This window comes from Acipenser ruthenus, chromosome 4 (genome assembly GCF_902713425.1).
Source record: "Acipenser ruthenus chromosome 4, fAciRut3.2 maternal haplotype, whole genome shotgun sequence".
NCBI lineage: Eukaryota > Metazoa > Chordata > Actinopteri > Acipenseriformes > Acipenseridae > Acipenser > Acipenser ruthenus.
The window spans coordinates 20,991,163-21,013,646 of NC_081192.1; the positions used below are offsets into that span (position 1 = coordinate 20,991,163).

Consider the following 22,484-nt stretch of genomic DNA (forward strand, 5'->3'; position numbering starts at 1 on the left):
TGCCTTAAAGGCACAGCATAAAAATGCAACCAGGACCAAGGCAGAATTTTTTATTCATAAAACCAGACATTACTATGAGCCTGCAGAGAGACCGAGTAGACTGCTGGTCTTGATATTGAAACAGTCAGAGCGCTTGGCTTCGATTGATGTGATCAAAGACCCCAATGGAACCCTCCTCTCTCAACCAGAACAAGTTAATGAAGTCTTGAAAGAGTTTTACTCTAATTTATATAAATCAGAGACCATCACTGATGATAATAAAATTGCTGAATTTTTTAACACACTGGAATTACCGCGCATTTCTGCGGAGCGGGCTGCACTTTTGGATGCTCCAATATTATTGGAGGAACTGAGGGAGACGGCTCCCAGACAGGCTCCATGAAGGGCTGGCTAGCTTCTGACAATTTGTGCCATCTCTTGCATATAATTGAATCGCCTTCTCAGCAACCGGTGTCTTGTGCTTTTTTCTCCTTGGATGCAGAGAAGGCTATTGATAGAGTAGAATGGAATTACTTGTGGGTGGTTCTTGATCGTTTTGGGTTTGGCCGTTTCTCTAGCACAGGCTGTCAGGCAGAGTAGTAATAATGCTCCCATTGATTTAGAGGGCTACAAACACCACATCTCCTTATATGCAGATGATATATTATTATTTCTTTCTGATATATCCTACTCGATTCCCCGTGAGCTGGAACTGTTTGACTATTTTGGTTCTCTTTCTGGCTATACAATCAACTGCTCCAAATCAGTGTTAATGGCTGGTGAACAGGCTGGCTGTAGTGGTGACATCAGACCCGGAACAGAAACACACAGAGTGGTGAGTGAAATGTGAATTGCGCTGTTGCACCGGTTTATTGTAAAATAAAAGGTTGAATAAAATAAAAACACTTAACAAAACAAACAACGCATTGGCCAAAATAAATAGACAGACAAAACAGTCAGTGGATGAACTTCAAAACAAGTATTGTGTGAGTCCTCCCGCACGAGTAGCATTTGCTTTTATATTTTTAATTTTTAATTATTTTCTCCTTCTCGCTCCCGTTCTCCACTCCCAAACACACAACCCAGAGTGAGTGCATCTATATATACAGCTGTGCTGGGATTCAATTACTGATTAATCATTCACTTGAATCCCAGTACGTGAACTAATTTGTGCAACCCCCGTGCCACATACATATACACACTTTGCTCTGCATGTGAAGTGATTGTGCAATCCTCGTGTTTAAATACAAATATACATTTTAAAACACTTGTGTTACATAACCCCACATTATGTCCCGTGCACCACTATATCCACAAATAACAGACAACATGAAACACACCACATGCAACATAAAACACAAAGGCATGTGGCACCCCACCACATGCCTTTAAACTTGGTGACCAACGCGACCCCATTACAGTTGCAAATCCCTCTCCAGCTCCAGACATCTGGCTTTACTTATTATTATTTATTTCTTAGCAGACACCCTTATCCAGGGCGACTTACAATTGTTACAAGATATCATATTATGCATTATTTCACATTATACAGATATCACATTATTTATTTATTTTTACATACAATTACCCTTTTATACAGTTGGGTTTTTACTGGAGCAATCTAGGTAAAGTACCTTGCTCAAGGGTACAACAGCAGTGTCCCCCACTGGGGACTGAACCCACGACCCTCTGGTCAAGAGTCCAGAGCTCTAACCACTACTCCACACTGCTGCCCTGGGAACACTTATCTGGGAATCAAGATTCATACTAATCTTCAAACAATACGGAAAGAGAATTTTACAAAAACTTTGAATAACATCAAATCCGATCTAAATAGATGTGCCCCGCTGCAGATTTACATGGCAGAATATCGGTTATAAAGATGAGTGTTCTCCCTCGTGTAACTTTTCTTGTTTTCTATGCTATCCCTACCTCTCCCCCCTGGATACATCAAAGACATTAACTCAATATGCTCTAAATTTATTTGGAATGGCAAGCGTCCTAGAATCAAGTTCGCGACATTGCATCGTCCGAAAGCATTTGGCGGATTGACACTACCAAACTTTAAATTGTACTATTGGGCTTTCCAACTTAGAATTCTCAAAATATTAATACTAAATTACATAAACTACCTGGAACAACCTATTTCTGTTAACAAGCTCTCAACCCTTTGTCGACCCACCCTGGACTAATACAAATATCTATGTTTTAAATTACATGTTCTATGATTCTGGCCTACACATATTCCAGGACCTTCAAGAGACTCACTCCCTGGATTCTCCCTGGATTCTCTTTTAGTATTTCGGGCTGCGCTCATCCTGTAGGGAGAAATGATAATCTGGAGATAGGAGGGAGCAGAAAGGTCAAGACAGAAGACAGGCGAGTACAAGAATTTTGAATTGGATGCAAGCAGCGATATGGAGCCAGTGCAGAGAGTGGAGAAGCGGTGTAGCATGGGAGAAATGAGGAAGGGAAAAGACAAGGTGAGCAGCAGAGTTTTGGATGAGCTGGAGTGGATGGATAGCAGAGGCAGGGAGGTCGGCCAGGAGGGAGATGCAGTAATCAAGGCCTGGTCTAGGAGCTGCGTGGAGTAGTAGGTGAGGAAGAGGCGAATTCTGTGTATGTTGCTGAGGAAGAAGCGAAAGGAGCGTGCCAGAGATGTGCTGAGAGTTAGAGAGGAAGGGGTCGAGGGTGAGGAGGGAGAGAGGGTTGTTTATTCAAGACGAACAGAGATAGGGAGATCAGTGGTGGGGGAGGAAGATGGGGGAAGAAAGAGATCTGCTCTGATCTGTAAATACTGGTTACATCAAGTTGGCTATAGCCCCAGTGTGACAGGATGCGAGTGACGTGGTGCAATAAATACAATGTCCAAACCAGATTCTCCCAAAATGTCCGTGATTTATTTAATAAAGTTTATAAAATAAAATAACAAAAAGAAAAACACTCCTATCCCACGATCCTCCGTGCACGAAAACTGTGCTCTGTAATTCCAGGGATTGTGGTGAGTGGTTGGTGCCGTGCTGTGAGGGAAGTGTTCCGGGGATTGTGCTGGTTCAGTGGCTGCAGCCCCTCGCTCCTACTCCTCCGCTGTAAAAACACAAACACAGACAGCACGTAACACAAAATACAAACGAGAACAGCTCCGGCTGGTGGCTCATTCTCTCAGCGCAAAATTAGGTACTGATGTAGCTGCTTCCCCTTTGTACCCAGCAAACTCCTCCCTGCAGTCAACGCGTCGCCATGGTTTCTCCACTAGAGGGCTGCCCCGCAGCTGACTGCAATGGAATCGTCCGGAGTACTTGCAGCTACGCGCCCCTCCTAATATGGTCACCTTCCGGTTTCCACCTACCACCGAGGTGACAAATCTAGGAGGCAGCATACCCTCACCTTTACACATCACCCTTTCTAGTTGGGAGGGAGATTTACAGCATTGATCCTTTCTCTCTTTATCACACCCAGTTAAACACACAATTGCTTTTCCAGCAAAACATTAGTACTTATGTGGCTTATAGCCCGACATTGAGGTGCAACACACCTCTCCTATTCTCTCTTTGGGTCTCCCAAGGGCCTGTCTCTTCCCTTGGACTTCGGCGGCATACACAAGGGGGAGCTGAAAAACACAACACATCATGTTCCACACAGGATTACTTCCTGTATAAACAATGGCTATAGCAGCCTGTTCTGCTTTATATACTGTTCTTATAAATTGTTTGCACCCATAAGTACTTTCTTTGTTTTTATTTTCAAGTTCCAAGCCTGTGTATTTACTTAAAGGCCAAGCGAATACTTCCCCTGGGTTGTGCTCGATCTACTGCGCCGGGACCCGCTCCTCCCCTCTCTCCTCTGTCTCCGCGTCCTGGCTCGGGCTGCTTGCTGCCTCCTTGATCTCGCTCTCACTGTCTTCTTCTGTCTTCCTCGCTCTCACTCTAGCTGTTTGCTTCTTCCTGAACCTCCGGCTGTTGCTGCTTCCTGCTGGCATCTTCTGTCTCTCTCTCTCTCTCTCTCTCTCTCTCTCTCTCTCTCTCTCTCTCTCTCTCTCTCTCTCTCTCGCTGGCTGCTGACTGTTGACTGTTGACTATTGTGTTGACTATTTGCTTCTTCCTGGCTCTCCTCCTGGCTGTACACTGGATCCACCCTTTTATGGGCAGCACTGTGGAGTAGTGGTTAGGGCTCTGGACTCTTGACCCAAGGGTCGTGGGTTCAATCCCAGGTGGGGGACACTGCTGCTGTACCCTTGAGCAAGGTACTTTACCTTGATTGTTCCAGTAAAAACCCAACTGTATAAATGGGTAATTGTATGTAAAAAATAATGTGTAAAAATAATGTGATTGTATGTAAAAATAATGTGTTATCTTGTAACAATTGTAAGTCACCCTGAATCAGGGTGTCTGCTAAGAAATAAATAATAATATAGCCCCCTTAATTTATCCAGTTCAGTTCTTCAAGGGATATATACCTGTGGTGAATCTTAAACGCGGCAAAATTACTGTACCAACAAATGTATCCTTCCAGACCAACAAATGTATCCAGACAAATGTATGTAGATTTCAAAGCAAGGGCAACAGTTTAGTTTTAAATAAAATGTAGGCTTTTTTTAGCCAAAGGGGGCTGAATGCCCGAACAAGCTGTATGACTGCATTTTGTTGAAAATAAAATAAAATAAAAACAAGCACTATATTAACCCATGTTTTCCTGGATGCTTAAATCTTTGTTTCTGCTACAGTTATGATTTAAATAGTAAGTGAAATTGCTATTGTGCCATGTACTATTTTAAAGCCTGTAAAGTCATAAATATGAGTATTGCATTACTGTGCTATATCCTTGTGTTATTCTCCAGATTAAGGTTCTAGATAGCAGGTTTACACATTTATTGAAACCATGGAAAACTCATTTTCAGAGTTACAGTCATTTCATATTTATGAACAACTTCCATTCCAAGGTGCTTGTAACTCCGAGGTTCTATTGCATCACAAGTGTTAGGTCTTTATTATCAGGAAACCAGTCAATTACATGACCCCAATATGGTGACCATTTTAGGTCACATGTCAAGATGAAGAGTTACGACGCATTTTGCCAGAGGAGTATATCCTATGAGTATATCACTAAAGAACTCCCTGCTTAAATGGTTTATAAGATACCAGCCATTGTAGGTGTGATGGTAGTGGGTTACAAACTCAGACAAAATCCCCATATGATATGTTTAACTATATCTGGAAATATTAATCTAATAATCCAATATTGTGAATTGTGACTGATTGTCAGCAGTGGAATGCCCCTGTCTGTTATGCTGAAGTAATAATAATAATAATAATAATAATAATAATAATAATAATAATAATAATAAGCATGGTGATTGTATTATATATATATATATATATATATATATATATATATATATATATATATATATATATATATATATATATATAAAATTACCCAGGTTAACATTATCATCAAGCACTATAATCACATCAGCACAATCTATCAAATAAACGTTTAGTTGTTTAAATATATATATATATACAATATATGAGTGTATATTTATATTAATAGGAAACACTGTGCAAGAAAATAATAATAATAATAATAATAATAATAATAGCTGCAAGCAGCAATGACCGGGGTCCAAGCGCCAGACCATGCGTCCTATGACCGTATTTCACATGTGGCATAGTAGCCCATTGGCCTCTACTAATCTGTGAAGCATATTTTACCATAGGAGCATATATGGGTTGCTAGATGTGTTTCATAGTAACCATTACCCTATCTGCACTCTAAAAGGAGTTATAAGCTAGTTTTGCATTTGACCTGAAGGAGAGGTCAAAGGTCATGGTCAAGGCAATTTTTGAATAGAGCATATATCAGGAAAACCAGTACAGTATTCCTAAATCCTGCCTGGTCTTGTTACTGATTTGGTAGGCTGCTCGCTTGTCCTCGATCACATGGTTAATCTCAGTGCGACTCCCCATCATATGATCAAGTCACATGATCGAGTGTGTGACGCTGTGGGGTTTGTTATTAGCTGAGAAACAGCAGGTAAGAGAAACATTCAATACGGCCTTTTTTCATTAGATGTTAGTAGACATTTTGTGTTTTATTAAAGCTTGTATTTGCTTTTGAAACGGAGTACTTTAACGACATCTATGCATCTTTAATGCTTGTGAGAGAAACAGAACTATTTGCAAGGTCTGTGAAGGACACACAGGCAGTCAGTAGTAATATTGACATGTAACACCACTGTGTGAATGACACGAAGGTACGAGCAGTGTGTCTGGTTTAAAAATAAATAAATAAATAAATAAAACGGTGTATTTAAACAATATGTTAATCTACATTATTACCGTTAATGTTCCCCAAACCAGAACAATCTTGCGTAATATATTTACGATAAAATTCCAGTTTTACTTCCCGTTTACGATAAGTAAAGAGCTTTCTGCTCAGTACTAACTAGTATGTTGCTCAAATTTAGGTCACTGCTTTATTTCAAATTGTATACTGTAGTGGATTTCATTTTAAGTACAGAGAGCAGTTCATACAAAAAATGAGAGGCTTGCTTTAGCCATTATACAGTATATACATAACAGAGGGAAAACATTGTGCAAAACCAAAACCAGATATTTTCAGATGCCAACCGGCGAGATCTGATTATAGCGGGTTATGACTTACCTTTAGAAGATCTACACTGCTGTCCATCTGATAGTTACTGTAGTTGTTTTGTCAACACAGTACTGCTAGGTTTATTTGTTTTTGCTTTTAGAGCAGGACACACCACTGAAGGTCACTATTGTTATTTGAAGCAGGCTGCTGCATATTTCTGCAACACAGGGCTGGTTAAGACTGAGGGGTTTATAAGAAAATATATTATTACAAAATATATTTAAAAAAGATAAAACTATATTAATACTTTTTTTTTGTTTTGTTTTGTTAATTTATTATAATTAAGTAACTTCTAAATTGTATGCTTTGTACAGGTAAGGAAATGTCAGTTAGTTGTAAGAAAGCAAGCAGCAGTCAGTTATTGCACTACTGCAGTATAGCATAACATGTTTTTTTTCTTTATTTCTTTTTTAAAATGTATTTTTGCATATATTAAATGTTCTTAACAATATTTTAATGCAGCAAACCGAGTTCTGTTATCCAGTGTTGTCTGTATTCAATGTAAATATACATTTTGTCGCGTTATTATGATTTATTTGTGTAGCACAGCTGAAGAAAAAGTACTATTAGTAATGTGACCCTGTTATTCTTTCATCCTGTTTTAGATTGAAAACTGTGAGCAAGGAAAGAGGAAAGGAACAATCCCAAAATGGACATCCGAGGAGCTGTTGATGCTGCTGTTCCAACCAACATCATTGCAGCCAAGGCTGCAGAAGTCCGTGCTAATAAAGTCAACTGGCAATCATACCTTCAGTAAGTAGAAGGAAATGTATTTAAACACTGTCTTGTTTTTGGAGATGGTGATGCACTCCGATGTTAGACATACATCAAAAACAGACAGTAGTAATAATAATTAATAATAATAATAATAATAATAATAATAATAATATTATTATTCAGAATTCAAGTTTTTGTAGTTACTTCCCCAGGTTCAAGGTAATTCTTAAACTTACTGCACAAGGGTTTTGTTTTTATTTTGACCATATTTGGTGTTGGTTACAATTCATTTACTGTAGCTGCAGAGCATTGCCATGTTTAAGAGATTTTGTTATTGTGAAGTACAGCTTCATGTGGAAGATTTAGTGGTGATTTAGAATCGTGAGGTAATGGATTAAAATATGTTTTAAGTACATGGAATGGTGTAAGGAACCATAATACATCTCTGAACACTAACTGTTTACAGTTAGATTCAGTAGAAGATTCACTTTCATTTTTTTTTATTTTTTTTTTAACAAAAAATGATGTTGTTGGATATTTTTGTTGTCTAGGATCATTCCATGACTCCAGTATTCGAGAATACTTGTTTATTAGTCTTTTATATTTTAAATTCAGAAGCAGTTTACTTTTATTCAATCCTTGCAACAACCAAACAAATTTAGCGGATATATGTTTTTACATTTTTCATAGTAAATTAGAAATATCTACCAACTACAATATTATTACTAATGCAGTATCTTAAGTAAAATATAATGATCAACTAGCAGGTAAAGGGGGGTTGCAGCACTGAATTAAAAAAAAAAAAATAGTTTTTAGATTTAGTTTTATTCAGCTTTATTTCAATTCTCTGTTCAATGCTTTTGTTCGCCCTTTCATAAGCTTTTGAGGGGACTTGTGGTATTTCTTTACCCTTGTTAACATTTTCAACTAGGCCAGCCAGTTTAATTAGGAACTGGCTGGCCTCGTTGGTACAAGCAATGGCTGTATCTTGAAGCTGTTTACTCCAACTAGTCCTCAGCTCATTTTCTTTCCCTCATTCATGAGATGAGTCTTGTTGCTGTGACAGCTGTTTGAATTATTTCTACTTCTAATCTTATGTAGCCATAATATATTTAGGTGTTTGGCCCTTTAAACTGAATTCTGTAAGAACGTTTTCTACTTTAGCCCTACTTTACATGTCTTATGTGGCTTTCAGCAATTTACAGTATTTTATTAATTTAATAAACAATGTGATACTTGAATCATGGAAGAAAGACTGATCGGTCATTTATTCTTAAAATGGTAATGACTCACAAATAAGAAATATGATAATGTCATGTTACTGTGTATCACAATTGAAAATACTAATGCACATTCTTTAGCTGTTAAACCTGATGGAAAAAATAAATCATTATCATTGAGGCAATTTTCATGGATAAATAAAAATAAGCCTTCCCTTTTTCTCACTCTATTTTGGCAGTACTTTCGGGTTGTGTGTGTTTCCATGTGGTTTTATTTTAGCCAGTGAAATTCTCGATCCAAATACAAATAACCTAATTTAAAATACTGGAGGCTATATTTACATGTTTGTGTTCCAAGTTGGACCTTGTGCGACTTACTGATATCATATAGCTTTCTTAAACTGGGTTTCCACTAAGTTTTTAGGTTGTGTTAAAACAGCGAAGGTGCAGCTTGCATCATTTGGCCACCAAAAAAAATGTAATAAAAAAAAGCACAGGGGAAAAAACAAGAAAAACCCAGACATATTGTTACACAAATAATAATTAAAATAAAATAAAATAAAATTCCAGAAGACAGCTCTGTTTACTATCCTTACATTAATATTTATTTATTTATTAGCAGATGCCCTTATCCAGGGCGACTTACAATTGTTACAAGATATCACATTATTTTTACATACAATTACATTATTTTGTACACATTATTTTTACATACAATTACCCATTTATACATTTGGAGGGGGGAGGGGGGAGGGGGCGGATGAGGGTAATCTTCGGCTCGCATTGTGCACAAACATTCCGCAGCCGGCAGCAATAATACAGCTATGCTAATTTATACAGATTGTTTTCCCCTTCGTAGGTACCCATGCTACTTAAAGCTAGCGTACAATGAATTGCATTTTATTGCTAAGGGACATAAAAATTGATGTATGTATTTATTGTAAAGGTTTTTTTTTTTTTGTAGTAGCAGCTTCAGTATTTTTTGTAACCTTGCTTATAAAACAACTTAACTTTAAGCACTTTTTATGAGTCAAATGGCAATAATCTGAAATGCTGAATACTGTAAATGTGTCGCAGAAAGAAACAAAATGAAGAGGTCTCTAAACTTGTATGCTTATCTTTTCCTAGAAGAAGCTTGCCAATAATTGCTTCTTGCGGCCAGTTAGTAGAAAGTTGCGCAAGGTTACTTCACAAACGGGATTTGTCTTTGTAAGCATTTGTCTTCCAGACATGTTTCCATGCAAAAATAAATAAATTTCCGGCTTTTTAGCATGAGAAGGTGATTTACCCACCCTTTAAAATCATACAGTGTTTTAGACACACACTTCTTATAGACTGTGTTATGTGCTTGCTACGTCCCATAAATAATGACACTGGAGAGAGTATCGACTTTCTAATCTGCATGGAAACGCGGCCTTGTGTGGCTAGTATACTACTGTACTTGCCAACTGCATAAATAATTTCCACATCATTAATAAATGAAAATATACCTATGTCAGACTTCACATCTATCATGAATAAACAAGAATAAAAACCCTGGAATAATTGGTCTCAATAATGTTAACAACTGACAGAAATTTCATTAATTTCAAGTTTTGTTATGTTCATGTTTTCAGAAGGTAAGTTAAGAAAAAAGAACTGACAATTTTTGGATGTTATTACTGTATTAGAAGTGAGAATTTCAGTATTCCAGTTCTTGGTCACTAATTGTGTACTTCAGTACTTGAGTGATTGGTAGGCTCCTTGTCCAAGAGTGAGTGGCTGAAAACTCATTAGCTATTGATTTTTTGTTTTGTTGTCTAGAATAAAATGCTGAAGTACATACAGTAATCAGGGTATGTTTTTTTATTTATTTTTATCACTTAGTTTAAAAAAGTTGCATTTAAAGTTGTTTTTAAAAGAAAAAGAAATGCCTGTAATTCTGCATTTTTCAAACTTCTTGTTCGGGAGCCCTGTTTTGCTTTTGAATTTAAGTGTGCAGGCTTTCATTTGCAAGACGCTGGACTGACCACACTGACAATTATTTGAGCTATTTTGGCAGTATTACCACATACATGATTCACACTGTATATGATGGACAAATGCTGTCATTTTCTCAGCAAAAGATACACAAGCTTATTTCAACACATACAGTTCACACCACATAACTGCAATAATTGGGACAAGCCCTGTAGCCTCCCAAAACATGATCTGTTCATTTAATATGTAACCCCAAAATAAAATGAAATATTGGTAAATTAAATGCAGATGGACCCACTTTATATCATGATTGCCTTGCAGGGATAGTTCATTATAAAAACCGGGTTTGACTTTTGCCTATTATACAGCTCATCACAATTGTGAGGGGAAAAAAAGAGCAGTGTTTTAATAAGGTATTGCATTCATTGATAGAAAATCCTTTTCTCTTGCACTTGTTAGACTGCATTGCTTTTTTACGCTTTTGGTGTTGCTGTGAGAACGGTAAAAACGCACAATGAGTGTTTGCCATAGAGAAAGAAAAGCCCACGAGAACCTGCATGGTTGATTTGATAGGCGGTTGTTTGGTGTTCGGTTGTTCGGTGTTCGGTTGTTCGGAGTTCTCCTGTTTAGCTACTTCTACCCACAACAAAAGACAATCTACATATTACATGCTGTACAGTGTTAAAGCTCCCATCAAATTAAAATGTATTGGGCAGCCCTGAAGTAGGGCCTCCACAATATAAAGTAACCACACCTGACACTATCTACTGTGTTTTCAGAGGCCAAATGATTTCCGGAGAGGACTGTGAGTTTATTAAGAAGTTTGAAATGGCTCGTTCTGAAGAGAAGCACACCATACTGACTAATGAAGGACACCAGGTAAAACAAAAACATTAGTCTTTTTTGTTTGTTTTTTTAATGATTCATTTTACCTTTCCTTTTCTGTTTTAACTGTGACTGTTTATTTTGTTCCAACACAGTGTGCAAAAACGTTCCTCAACCTTATGGCTCATATCTCCAAGGAGCAAACTGTACAGTACATCTTGACTTTGATCGATGATACACTTCAGGTAAGATGGCAGTCTTTTATTAATTATTTATGCGATATGTAATCTATCAAGACTATGAGACATTTGTGAAATAAATCTTTCAAACCTTTTATACAATAAGTCATTCTACAGAATCGATATTAATCTTACAATGTTTACACTCACCTTAGCTATATAGGTTTCAAATGTGCATGTATTTTCATTTTAAGACAGACTAGTTCTGGTACCAGTTCTCAGTTTACCTGCCTTACCTTGGTAATTTCACCTGAGCAGTCTCTTCTGCTGAACACCTCAGGCATTTAGGGAAGCATGTAATTGGTTATTGTCAGGAAACAATCCAATGAAGGGGTGGGCACAGTTTCTCCCTCCTTGTGAAATGGTACAGGAAATGCAAAACAGACTAAAAACATGGCTTACTGCCTTATTTTCAGGAAATCTGTTATGCATATTGATCTCAGAAGTGCCTTTGGCAAAGCATGCCAGTCAACAGGGGCAGGAGGTGGTTGGTGAATGACACAACATAAGGCGTTTAAGTGGTGGGGAGAATTTCGCTCTCTTGGTATTTAAAATAAATGTTTTGTAACGTGTTTTTTTTCAAAAATGCTAATTTGAGAGAATTGAAGTGCAAAAGAGAATCACACACACATTTGTTTCAATTGATTTAGTTTATTACAGTTTTGTCTGGTTTGGTCCGATTTTATAAAACTTTTGCTGTCACAGTATTTAGGTAAACCACTATTTAGATAAATTAAGCAGACTTATGTTCATATGTTTATCAGGGACATTGGTAGTGATTCCCGCCAACTTAGAATAAAGGTCAAAGAAAAAACTACAACTGTGACTGAGCTCATCGGCTTTCTTAAGCTAAGCAAGACTTGACTTGAGGTCCTCCGTGAAAAACCAGGTGCTTCAGAAAGTGGCGATGGTGGCTGGCAACCACATTGACTGCAGATTCTGACAGTCATGTGTAATAATAATAATTTCTGTTGTGAATCATTGGAGTTATATTGAATGTAATATACATATCCGCTCACTAATATTTTCCAGGTCCGCAAATAGAAACTGAGTTATTACTTGTACGTCTGTGGTGTATGACCAATCCTTAAAAAGTGAGGATGTAGTAAATAACTCGTGAGCCTTACTGATGGTCAATTTGGAAATACAGTCTCATCACAGGAGAGTTTCTTGTGTGGGATAGTCAGAAATATAAACATTGTATAAAGCTTGAAGATGTAAACATTTATTCTGCATTTGATGCATTTTTTAAAATAAAGACAACAGCAACAGATTGGTTACATACAGTACTATGACAAATTAAGCTAATCAGTTTCTACTTTACACCTCCTATATTTTTTTCCTACTGTAGCACAAAAATGCACTAAATTGCATGAGTACTCAAAAAAAAAAAGACACCCATCAGGGTTCCTGACCCGACACTATTTACTACCTAGTTATCGGTTATTAACTGGAGAATTTACAGCAAATGTACAAAAAATATGACAGCAATGCTGTTAATTCCATAGTTTGGAGTGCATTTCTGCTTGCAATTAACCTTATTCAATTTGGGATGATTTTGAGTAGTTGTCAGTACTATAGGCTACACAAATCTACAGATCCGAAGAGAGGAAATGTATATTTATGTACACTAAGGGTATCCTGTTCATTTTAATAATTGCTTGGTTACAGATTTTCTACACGTCCGATTGTGATTTGCTTACTTCAGATGTATGTACCCGTTCCAATTAATTACATTTTTTGCTGTTTCAACAAATGGTGATGCAGTTTTATTTATTTATTTATTTATTTATTTATTTATTTTAAATTACTGAATATTTTTAAGAGTTTGGTGTAAATCATGTGAGGGTTCGATATTAAAGCCAACGTATTCAGTGCAGTGTTAGACTCGGTGGTGGACACGGTTGGATGAACGAAACACTATCCGGCAGACTTGATGAAAAACAGCACACATCACTGCCTCCCTCATCGATTCTGCGTCCCTAGCAAGATCTCTCGATTTGCTGAAAATATTTGTGAAAGCTTATAATACAAAGCGAAGTTACTTAATATCACATCAGTGTTTAAAGACACCGCACACCTGTTTTTACTAGGCTATAATATAAAGCATTCGGTTATTTATTTTATTGCATACATTTTGTCATGTTATTTTTTTATTTGTGACCTGCTAATTTGCCCGATTTTTAATGTCTGCTTTGTTTTTCTTTCATTTTTTAATTGTATGCATTCTGTTTGCTTGTTTCTTATTTCTGTGATGTTTGTATGGGCTTTATTTTTTTTTACATTATTATTGTAAAAGTGCTTTGGAATACTGTATTGTTTTTATAAACAGGCAATTTTTCCAATTTTTTATGCTTTAGTTTTAATTTGCGACCTGCAGTTGCATAGCCTTTTTTTTATGGTTTAGCATGCAGCAATAATATTTCTTCTATTTGGATGTATTCCATTAGTGTGTAGGCTATATTGTGGTCATTTTGAGGACTTGTCTTATTTGAAAGAACTGAAAGAGTTCCTTTGCTATGTCAAATGATAACAGTGTGCCATTTTCAGAAATGTCCTTCAGTGTGTTGATGTCAAGCTTTTTCTATTTTGTGGACGAAGTATCTTTGTTCTCCAGTTTTAAATAATCATTGTCCAATCCCAACATCGCTTAAACATTATAAAAGACATTCTATGTCTGTAACATAACTTTTTTTTATTTTAAATATTTGAACCATATTTTTGGGACCAGTTAGTAGATGTAATAGTCATATTGTTTTCCAAATGGTTTCATGTGGGTACATCTGACATTAACAGTTTTGAAAATCCAGTATTGCACTGAATATAGCCTTGCAGCCAAATAATATTTCGCAAGAACAGTCAAGGATAGCCCTCCTCATTTAGAGTGTAAGAGTCTCCTTTTATTCTGGGCTGGGAACCTTCCATAGAAATTCTACCCAACTGTGAGATATTCAGCATTTTCTACTATTAATTATACTGATTTAATTGGTAGTCTAAACCTTTGTTTCAATCTTCACTACATATAATTATTAACATGCAAATAAACATTTTTCTATTCCAACTAAAAATGATTTTACTGTCTATCACCTATTATTATTATTATTATTATTATTATTATTATTATTATTATTATTATCATCATTTTCTGTCAAATATTTAAGATTAAGATTGTTGGCTTAGGCAGTGTTTAACTGACGGACAGACAGTACTGTCACAATACATACCTCCGCAATACATACCTCTGCAATAATTCTCTCATTAACACCGTCATTCTGTGCTTTTTTTATTAAAGCGTGTGTAAAAGCCACATAAATGAATTGCTTGTCTCTCAGTTCACTTTATTGTTTTAGTTTAATGTGCCGCTTATTTTTCAGTATGTTCTTTTATTGTCAGCGTGAACATGTATCTCAATGCAGCAGTATTTGCAGCGCTATGCATCCTCTGCCTCGTCTGACCCACTTCTGATATTTTTTATTTTTGTATACTTCGAAGCATTCGTTTTCTTTTGAATATTCACAAACTGATTTATGTTTTCTCCCCATTATTCATCCACTAAAAATATTATATTTTAGTGTAAATATTTAAAGTTAGTTTTTGATCAAGCTAGTAGTTACTATACCCAGCAATTGCCACAATAATCAGACTTTGATTGGCCAACATAATCAGGTGATAAGGTGTTTGAAGTGACAGAGAACCACGTTTGAACGTCTGCTGTATACTAGGATACAGTGTAGGGCTACTTATTACAGTGTCGGAGTCAAAATAAAACAGCATTTTGATCAAAATATTGTGTATTTCCTAGAAAATACTACTGGGAAAATATTGAATAATAGACAAACATTGGGTATAAATCGGTAAAAACCGACATCCAGTTTTAAAAAAAAATCCTGTAATCTTTTGGTAAAATTCGGAATAAACCGGAAACGCAGAACACTACAAATAATCCAATAAATTGTAATATTTGAGAGATGGGCTTTGTATAAAAAAAACTGGTCATCGTTTTTCATGGTAACCACTGTATTTTGTGTTTGAAATGTTGAACAGAAATGCAATATGAATAATGCAATACCAGTTGTAAAAACGTCAAGCTTTATAAAATGCAGGTTTTAGTGTAGCGCAACCTCTAATACCACTATTTAGTAAATCCACCCATCAGTGAATGTATATTATGCATTTTAAGTTATGTAAACATGTCACATGCTATTGATTTAGCAGCGTTTTGCTAAATTTGCTTCTGGCAGAATGTATAATCTATCAAAGTACATACAATAAGTAAAGTCTTTGTTCAGTGTGAAGCTTAAATAAATTGTCAAGTTTCAGTGCTGTTTTATAGAAACCAACTATAGTGCAACATTTACTGTAGTACAGTGGTTTTCAACCTTTTCATCTCCTGTATCAATGTTTCCAGCAGGGACCACAAGGTGTACCAGTAACTATATGCAATCTTAAACTGCTGTTGTAAAACTGAGACCTACCCCCATTACAATCAGGTCTGTTGTCTGTACTCACTTGTTTGTTGCCTCATTCTGCTGAGTGGTTAATCTGTGCAGCTGATGACTGGAATTAACTCAGCATGTTTATATTTGTAATATTTTGCGAGTGTGTGTGGAGTTGGTGACCGCACCTTAATTGTGTCCAGTTGTAATATTGGAACAGCATGCTGCAGCTCCCATGCTCAGTGTTAGTGAAGTCCTGATCTGACAGCATGCTGCAGCTCCTATGCTCAGTGTTAGTGAAGTCCTGATCTGACAGCATGCTGCAGCTCTCATGCTCAGTGTTTGTGAAGTCCTGATCTGACAGCATGCTGCAGCCCCCATGCTCAGTGTTAGTGACTCCTGATCTGACAGCATGCTGCAGCTCCCATGCTCAGTGTTAGTGGAGTCCTGATCTGACAGCATGCTGCAGCTCCCATGCTCAGTGTTAGTGAAGTCCTGATCTGACAGCATGCTGCAGCTCTCATGCTCAGTGTTTGTGGAGTCCTGATCTGACAGCATGCTGCAGCTCCCATGCTCAGTGTTAGTGAAGTCCTGATCTGACAGCATGCTGCAGCTCCCATGCTCAGTGTTAGTGAAGTCCTGATCTGACAGCATGCTGCAGCTCCCATGCTCAGTGTTAGTGGAGTCCTGATCTGACAGCATGCTGCAGCTCCCATGCACAGTGTTAGTGAAGTCCTGATCTCACAGCATGTAACACAGTAAAAACAAGTTTAAATTGCACTGAGTTTGTTCTGCTATATTTACGATATCCACACCAAGCACATTGTGCTAATGAAAATATATGACAATCTGAGAGCTAAATTTAGCAAATGGCATTTTTTTTTATTTTGTTTACTGCATCAAGTAAGCCGCAGTACATTGTACACTTCCTGATTACAGTCCCAAGTATTTCTGTGCGTTCACTTTCACATTTTTTAAATGGTCAGTTTGAGAAATAAACTTTGTTTTCCCTGCAACAGCTGACCCTGCTTTAGTACAAAACTCACGCTACATACTGTTACATTATGGTAACGGTGCTCTGAAATGACCGTGCCTGGTTCTTTGGCTGAAGAGGTATTATCAGCTGATCATTTAACTATATAGGCTATGTAGAGACATAAATATTAACAGGTTAGTTGAAAATAAAATAAAACGAGGAGGTAACTATATATGTTACCCAAAACCAACAGTATAGAATGTTTTTACATGTAAAAAGATCCACGTTTGTGGTTAAAACATACATTTGTACCTCTTGTTCTCTAAATTTAGATCCCACAGTGGAGGGTATTGGTAAGCCCCAGTGGGATTATTCAACTGCCTTTTGATTTAATATACAGGGTGATTAGAAAGTAAGTTTACCACATGAACGCATGGTGCGTGTGTATGTGCCATGCTTGAAAAAAAAAAAAAAAATACTGGTGGTGTAAAATTGAAATATATAACAAAATGAATTACAAATGATCTGAAAGAGCACACATGTATGGTACAGATAGCGTATTTTTAGTTTTTCTGCCATCAAGACCCCCAATCTTAAGGAGGCATGAAATATTGTATTTATGAAGTTCTCATGAGCCACTAAATTTCTGAATATCTGTCCACTGGAAACGTTGATAAGTTAACCTACATGTTTTCCTTTTTCAGCATCTTTCAACCATATAACATTTAATTATTGATCTATTCCAAGAGAAACCACTTTGCTACAGCATTAAAATGTAGATTTCTAAATTTATATCAGAAACAATTTGGCAGCTGTGGAGTTTTTGGCTGTGATGTATTTTCAGTTTCAGAAATTGGACTGTAAAATCCCAGTCACTTACAAATAAGTGTAACATATTATATTGTTAGAGAGAGATTTCAGAAATATGTTTAATCCATTGAGATCAATGATGTTTAAACAGACAGATCTGTTTAACTTGCTGTGACATCTCATGACATACAAATAGGAACAGAAAGTGTTTGTTGCACAACCTTATAACAAATATACTGTAATGTTTGAAGCTGTTTTAGATATAAATATCGGTTGTTTGTAAAGGGTCTTTTGTAGAATTAGAAAGCAGGGGGGAGGATTAGTTCTGTTTTTCATTACACTGTATATTCTTTCCTTAATTAAAATGTCAGTTGTGGAAGGACAACTAAAACAAGTTTTGCAATTTAATTTTCATATAAAATGTTTTTGCTATTCTCAAGTGAAATTTAAAGTACATTTTTCTTACTGCCAACTCAGTACAGGATCTAACGTTTTAAAAGACATTCTGTAAGAAGCAACAACTACTAAAGAGATACATTTGAAATGTGAGGTTATCCGAGCTTGAGTTTTCTAGAACATCATACAGAAATATGTTCCGGCAGCTTCCTCAATCTGTCTTCTTGTTTCATTGCACTCCATCAGGAGTAGTGTGTACTATCTTATTTTGTATCCTTATTGTTTAAAGTACAATTCCCCAAAAAACATTTTATAACATATGCAAGTTAAAATTATTTATCATTACATAGCAGGCTCTGAAACATTCAATGGTATAAAAAAAAAACCAAAAAACAGAACAATAACAAAAAAATAAATAAAACAGCTATTGTTCTTGTCTGTCCTGCTGTCACATTTCTCTGTACCTTTTTTTTTTACACACTTACTTATATGGTATATAAAATGGCAGGTTTTGTTTTAGTAAATAGGCCAAATGCCATGTCTGGTCAGTAATAGTTGTTGTAGCAGTCCTTTGTTCTGCATTATATTACTCTGCGGATTGTCTCATCCAGTCAGAGTTCAGGGTTTATAATATCCTCCACAGCTCGGGACGCATAACTCTTGCTGCCACTAATTACCTAGCAAATGAATTACCATTGCGTCAGACATGAATGCTTAATTGTGTTTTTCACCCACAGGAAAACCATCAGCGTGTTAACATCTTCTTTGATTACGCCAAAAGAACTAAAAACACGGCCTGGTCCTACTTTCTGCCAATGCTGAATCGCCAGGATCTGTTCACTGTTCACATGGTAAGTAACTGCTTGGAAGAACAGATGTGATGCGCAGTCTGTACTGTCTCCTTAGCTGTCTGTTCTATATTGGTTGTGCAAAACACATCAAATCATTCAACACCATAAACAAATCCAACTAATTCAAGCCACTTCTGCATTAATGGATATGGTTCCTCTACAAGCATCTGAAAGTGAACCTAAATCAGTGACAAAAAATACTAAATCACCATTCAAAAATGGATAGCAGCATTATGCAAATAATGCAAATGTGCCAGATCATAAATACATCCCTTGTTGAGAATGAGGATGTTATAAAACGACAGTCCTCACCCAGCACTTTAAAATGCTTGTATACTCCAGTTAAAAATACAAACAGGTCACACGCAAGATTAAATGTTATATTTTTATTTCTAAGATCTTATAATTCGTTTTTTGATTTGCAGTTCCAGCACCTCTCACTCGTTCTGCAGTAAGAATGTGGTGTTCCTTCTACAGACTGAAGCATACTTATTGGGAATAATTTTTATAAACAGTTTGAGTGCAGGTAGTGAAACAGTGACGTGGTTTCCATGGAAAAATACAAATAATTCTCAACTTTTCCTGGTGCTATTTTGGTAGTACCTTTTGGGCAATTTGGGTTTGTGTAGTTTTCTTTTAGGGAGAGAAATTCTCCTTCCAAATGCAAATAACCTAAGTAATATTAATATACGGGAGGGTACATTTAAATGTTTCTATCTGCGTTCCAGTGTTGCATTGCACCACTACTGATATCATTCAGTTTTCTTAAACTGGGTTTTTCACAAATTTTTTAGGTTGTGTTGAGAACTGCAAGTGCAGTCTGCCTCATTTGGCCAACAATGGCCATCATAAAAAAAGTAAAGGAAACCAAACCAAAGCACTACACAAGCGTATATTAATAAACTATAATAATAAACTAACTGACAAACTAAATTAACAAACACCCCTACATACGGTAAAAATGCAGCAGCAGCTGTAGATTACTCGTGCCATGACAAGTCAGTTTCGAAAAGATTTAATAAACCATTTGACTTCGATGATGATGATGATGAGATATACTAGGTTACAAAACAGTACTGTATCAGTTTTTATTCAGTTAGCAACAAATTGCTATCTGTGCCAAAAAGGTGTCCTTTTAAGTGAACTTCCTGATCCTTTAGGCGGAGCATTTACAATGGGGAAAATTCTGTTTGACCACAAGGTTGTTCCCTCAGCCAAAGTGTACTCTTAGGAGGTGTTCCAATACGCGGAGACTACTGCATATGAAAAAAATGTGAAGTGTGATGTACATACATATGTACTTATGGCCTCAACTAGACCTATTTCCCGTTCACGGGAGATTTCTTCCCAATGGGGTATTGTACATGCTGTTTTATTTGTTACTACCACAATATATAGGAAAATATGGATTTATACATTGTTGTCAACAAACCTCAATAACTTATATTTCCAGTTGGGGGCAGCACATTCTTTATTCTTTATTCCTCAACAAGCCCCCATGGTGTATGCTAATGCCTTATGTTTTGTGAGACACACTTAAATGAACTTCTGTTTGCTGAACTTGCAACAAAATCAAATTATGATGTTCTAAATGATATTCTGTGGCTTTTCTTAGTAATTTCTCACACATACACTAGCACAGATACACATTTAAGATTTAAATTTGCTCCCTGGTGACTGTGTGTGCAAACTTGTCTCAAACAGATAAGCTCAGATTCTTGTTTTTATATTCATATACTACATCAGTGGTTCTCAACACTTACTGGTGGCCGTACTGCAATTTTTTTCTAAAACTATTAAGTATGCAAGTATGCATGAAAAATAAGGAAAATATAGACATATGCACTTCTAGTTTTTGTGTTTTTTTCATTTATTTCTGTAATAAAGCCATAGTGTTTCTCATTTAAAAAATACAGCAAGCCCTCTCAACTCTGTACTTGATCATAATTCTCAGGTCCTTCTAATAATAAACTGGAGACAAATCAGGGGTTTTGCTAGGAGTTCTTATTTTTTTATTATTGCTGTGACAACAGGTCAAAACTTAAAAGGTTAATCAATCATATAAATCAACACAATACCTAGACTAAAGTACTTTACTAAAGTATTGAAGTTAAATAAATACCAAAACTACTTTTCCAATCACATGCTGCACAATTCCCAGCTACATCTAACAAAAGTGTAATGATTTGCAATGCTGTTATATCATAAAATGTAATATTCCAGAATAGGTTGTGAAGGCCTTACTTTGGCCAACTGAATAAACTATAAAGCATAACTAACAGTAGTTAGTTATGCATTTTTCCTTGTGTGTTTTCCATGCAGACATGTTTTTATTTTTTATTTTACTTCACTGCCATTGTAGTTTCATGAAGTAATAGCACTACTGAAGTTTACTTATGCCTTTATTTTCAGCTGTATATGCAAGTGAAAACTGTAAAAATTTAACTATCGTAGAAATGTGAGGAATTGCCAGAAACACATGACCAATACATCTGGGTTTTCATTAAAAAAAACAAAAAAAAGATGGTTGAATCCACTCACTTGCAATGCATGTTTGTGACTGGTGAATAAGGGACTGGATTCTTGGTCCTTAGGATTTCTTGGCGTTGTCGTAGTCCCCCTTAACCTAACTTACCAATTTACCTATCTGTCAACCACATTTTTGGAAGGTAAATCTGTGTAATAAATACAATATTATGTGTTTGGAGAGAATCTGGATGGTTTATAAATTGGAGAGTAAATTACTCAATGACCCAAAACCTTATCTAGAGCTCTGGGTGTGGGAACTACTTCCATTGTCCATGTTGCTGTACAATGGTGTGTGTATTTATTTATTTTTTTAACCATGGGATAACACATCTTTTTACTAAACTATTCCCACCTAATTGGTATTAGCCTGTATTTGTATATACCAGTAAGTGTTCATTAGTTAAAAATAAGATAAGCATTCCATTGTAACTGAATTGAAATAAAATACAATAGAATAACCCACCTCATCCCCAGATGAGTAATACAGCCCTACAGCAGTGTATATTAGGCTATCTATAATTATCTACATTGACAGACTGCATACAATAAACACAAATTCCTCTTAATCTTGAATTAACTCGGTTATTGACTGGTTTCACAGTTCAAGGTGGACTCCAGCTGAAATTAAACTGTGCTTTAAATAAATTATTTCCATAAATCTAATTTAATAAATCAATTGAGTGTGGTGTTTGTGGACATCATTAGTAATCACCTTAAGGGGAAGTGTTTTCTTGTTAAGCTAGAGATAGTCTTTACTTGATCTGTGATCTAAGATGGCTGCAATATTGTGGTCATGTGACTCTGGTTTCTATGTGATAAAAAAACCTTTTTGAGATTCTTTTGTATTCTTTGATATTCTAGTTCAGTCATGCTTGTCATGGTGGTGGATG

The 22,484-nt window shown here is 36.2% G+C and overlaps 1 protein-coding gene across 2 annotated transcripts in view; it reads left to right on the plus strand.

The window, feature by feature from the left end:
* Positions 1-5,905: 5,905 nt before the first annotated feature.
* LOC117400450 (V-type proton ATPase subunit H-like) overlaps positions 5,906-22,484 on the plus strand; it is a 69,513-nt gene continuing 52,934 nt past the window's right edge. The window contains exons 1-5 of one of the 2 annotated variants that reach the window (XM_034000446.2): positions 5,906-6,015; positions 7,242-7,389; positions 11,312-11,411; positions 11,513-11,602; positions 18,952-19,065. In XM_034000446.2, coding sequence (XP_033856337.1) covers positions 7,286-7,389; positions 11,312-11,411; positions 11,513-11,602; positions 18,952-19,065 — 408 coding nt within the window. In that variant the 5' untranslated portion in view covers positions 5,906-6,015; positions 7,242-7,285. Of the gene's footprint in view, positions 6,016-6,772; positions 6,951-7,241; positions 7,390-11,311; positions 11,412-11,512; positions 11,603-18,951; positions 19,066-22,484 lie in introns of those variants that run through there. The other variant, XM_034000445.3, reaches the window with a different exon arrangement.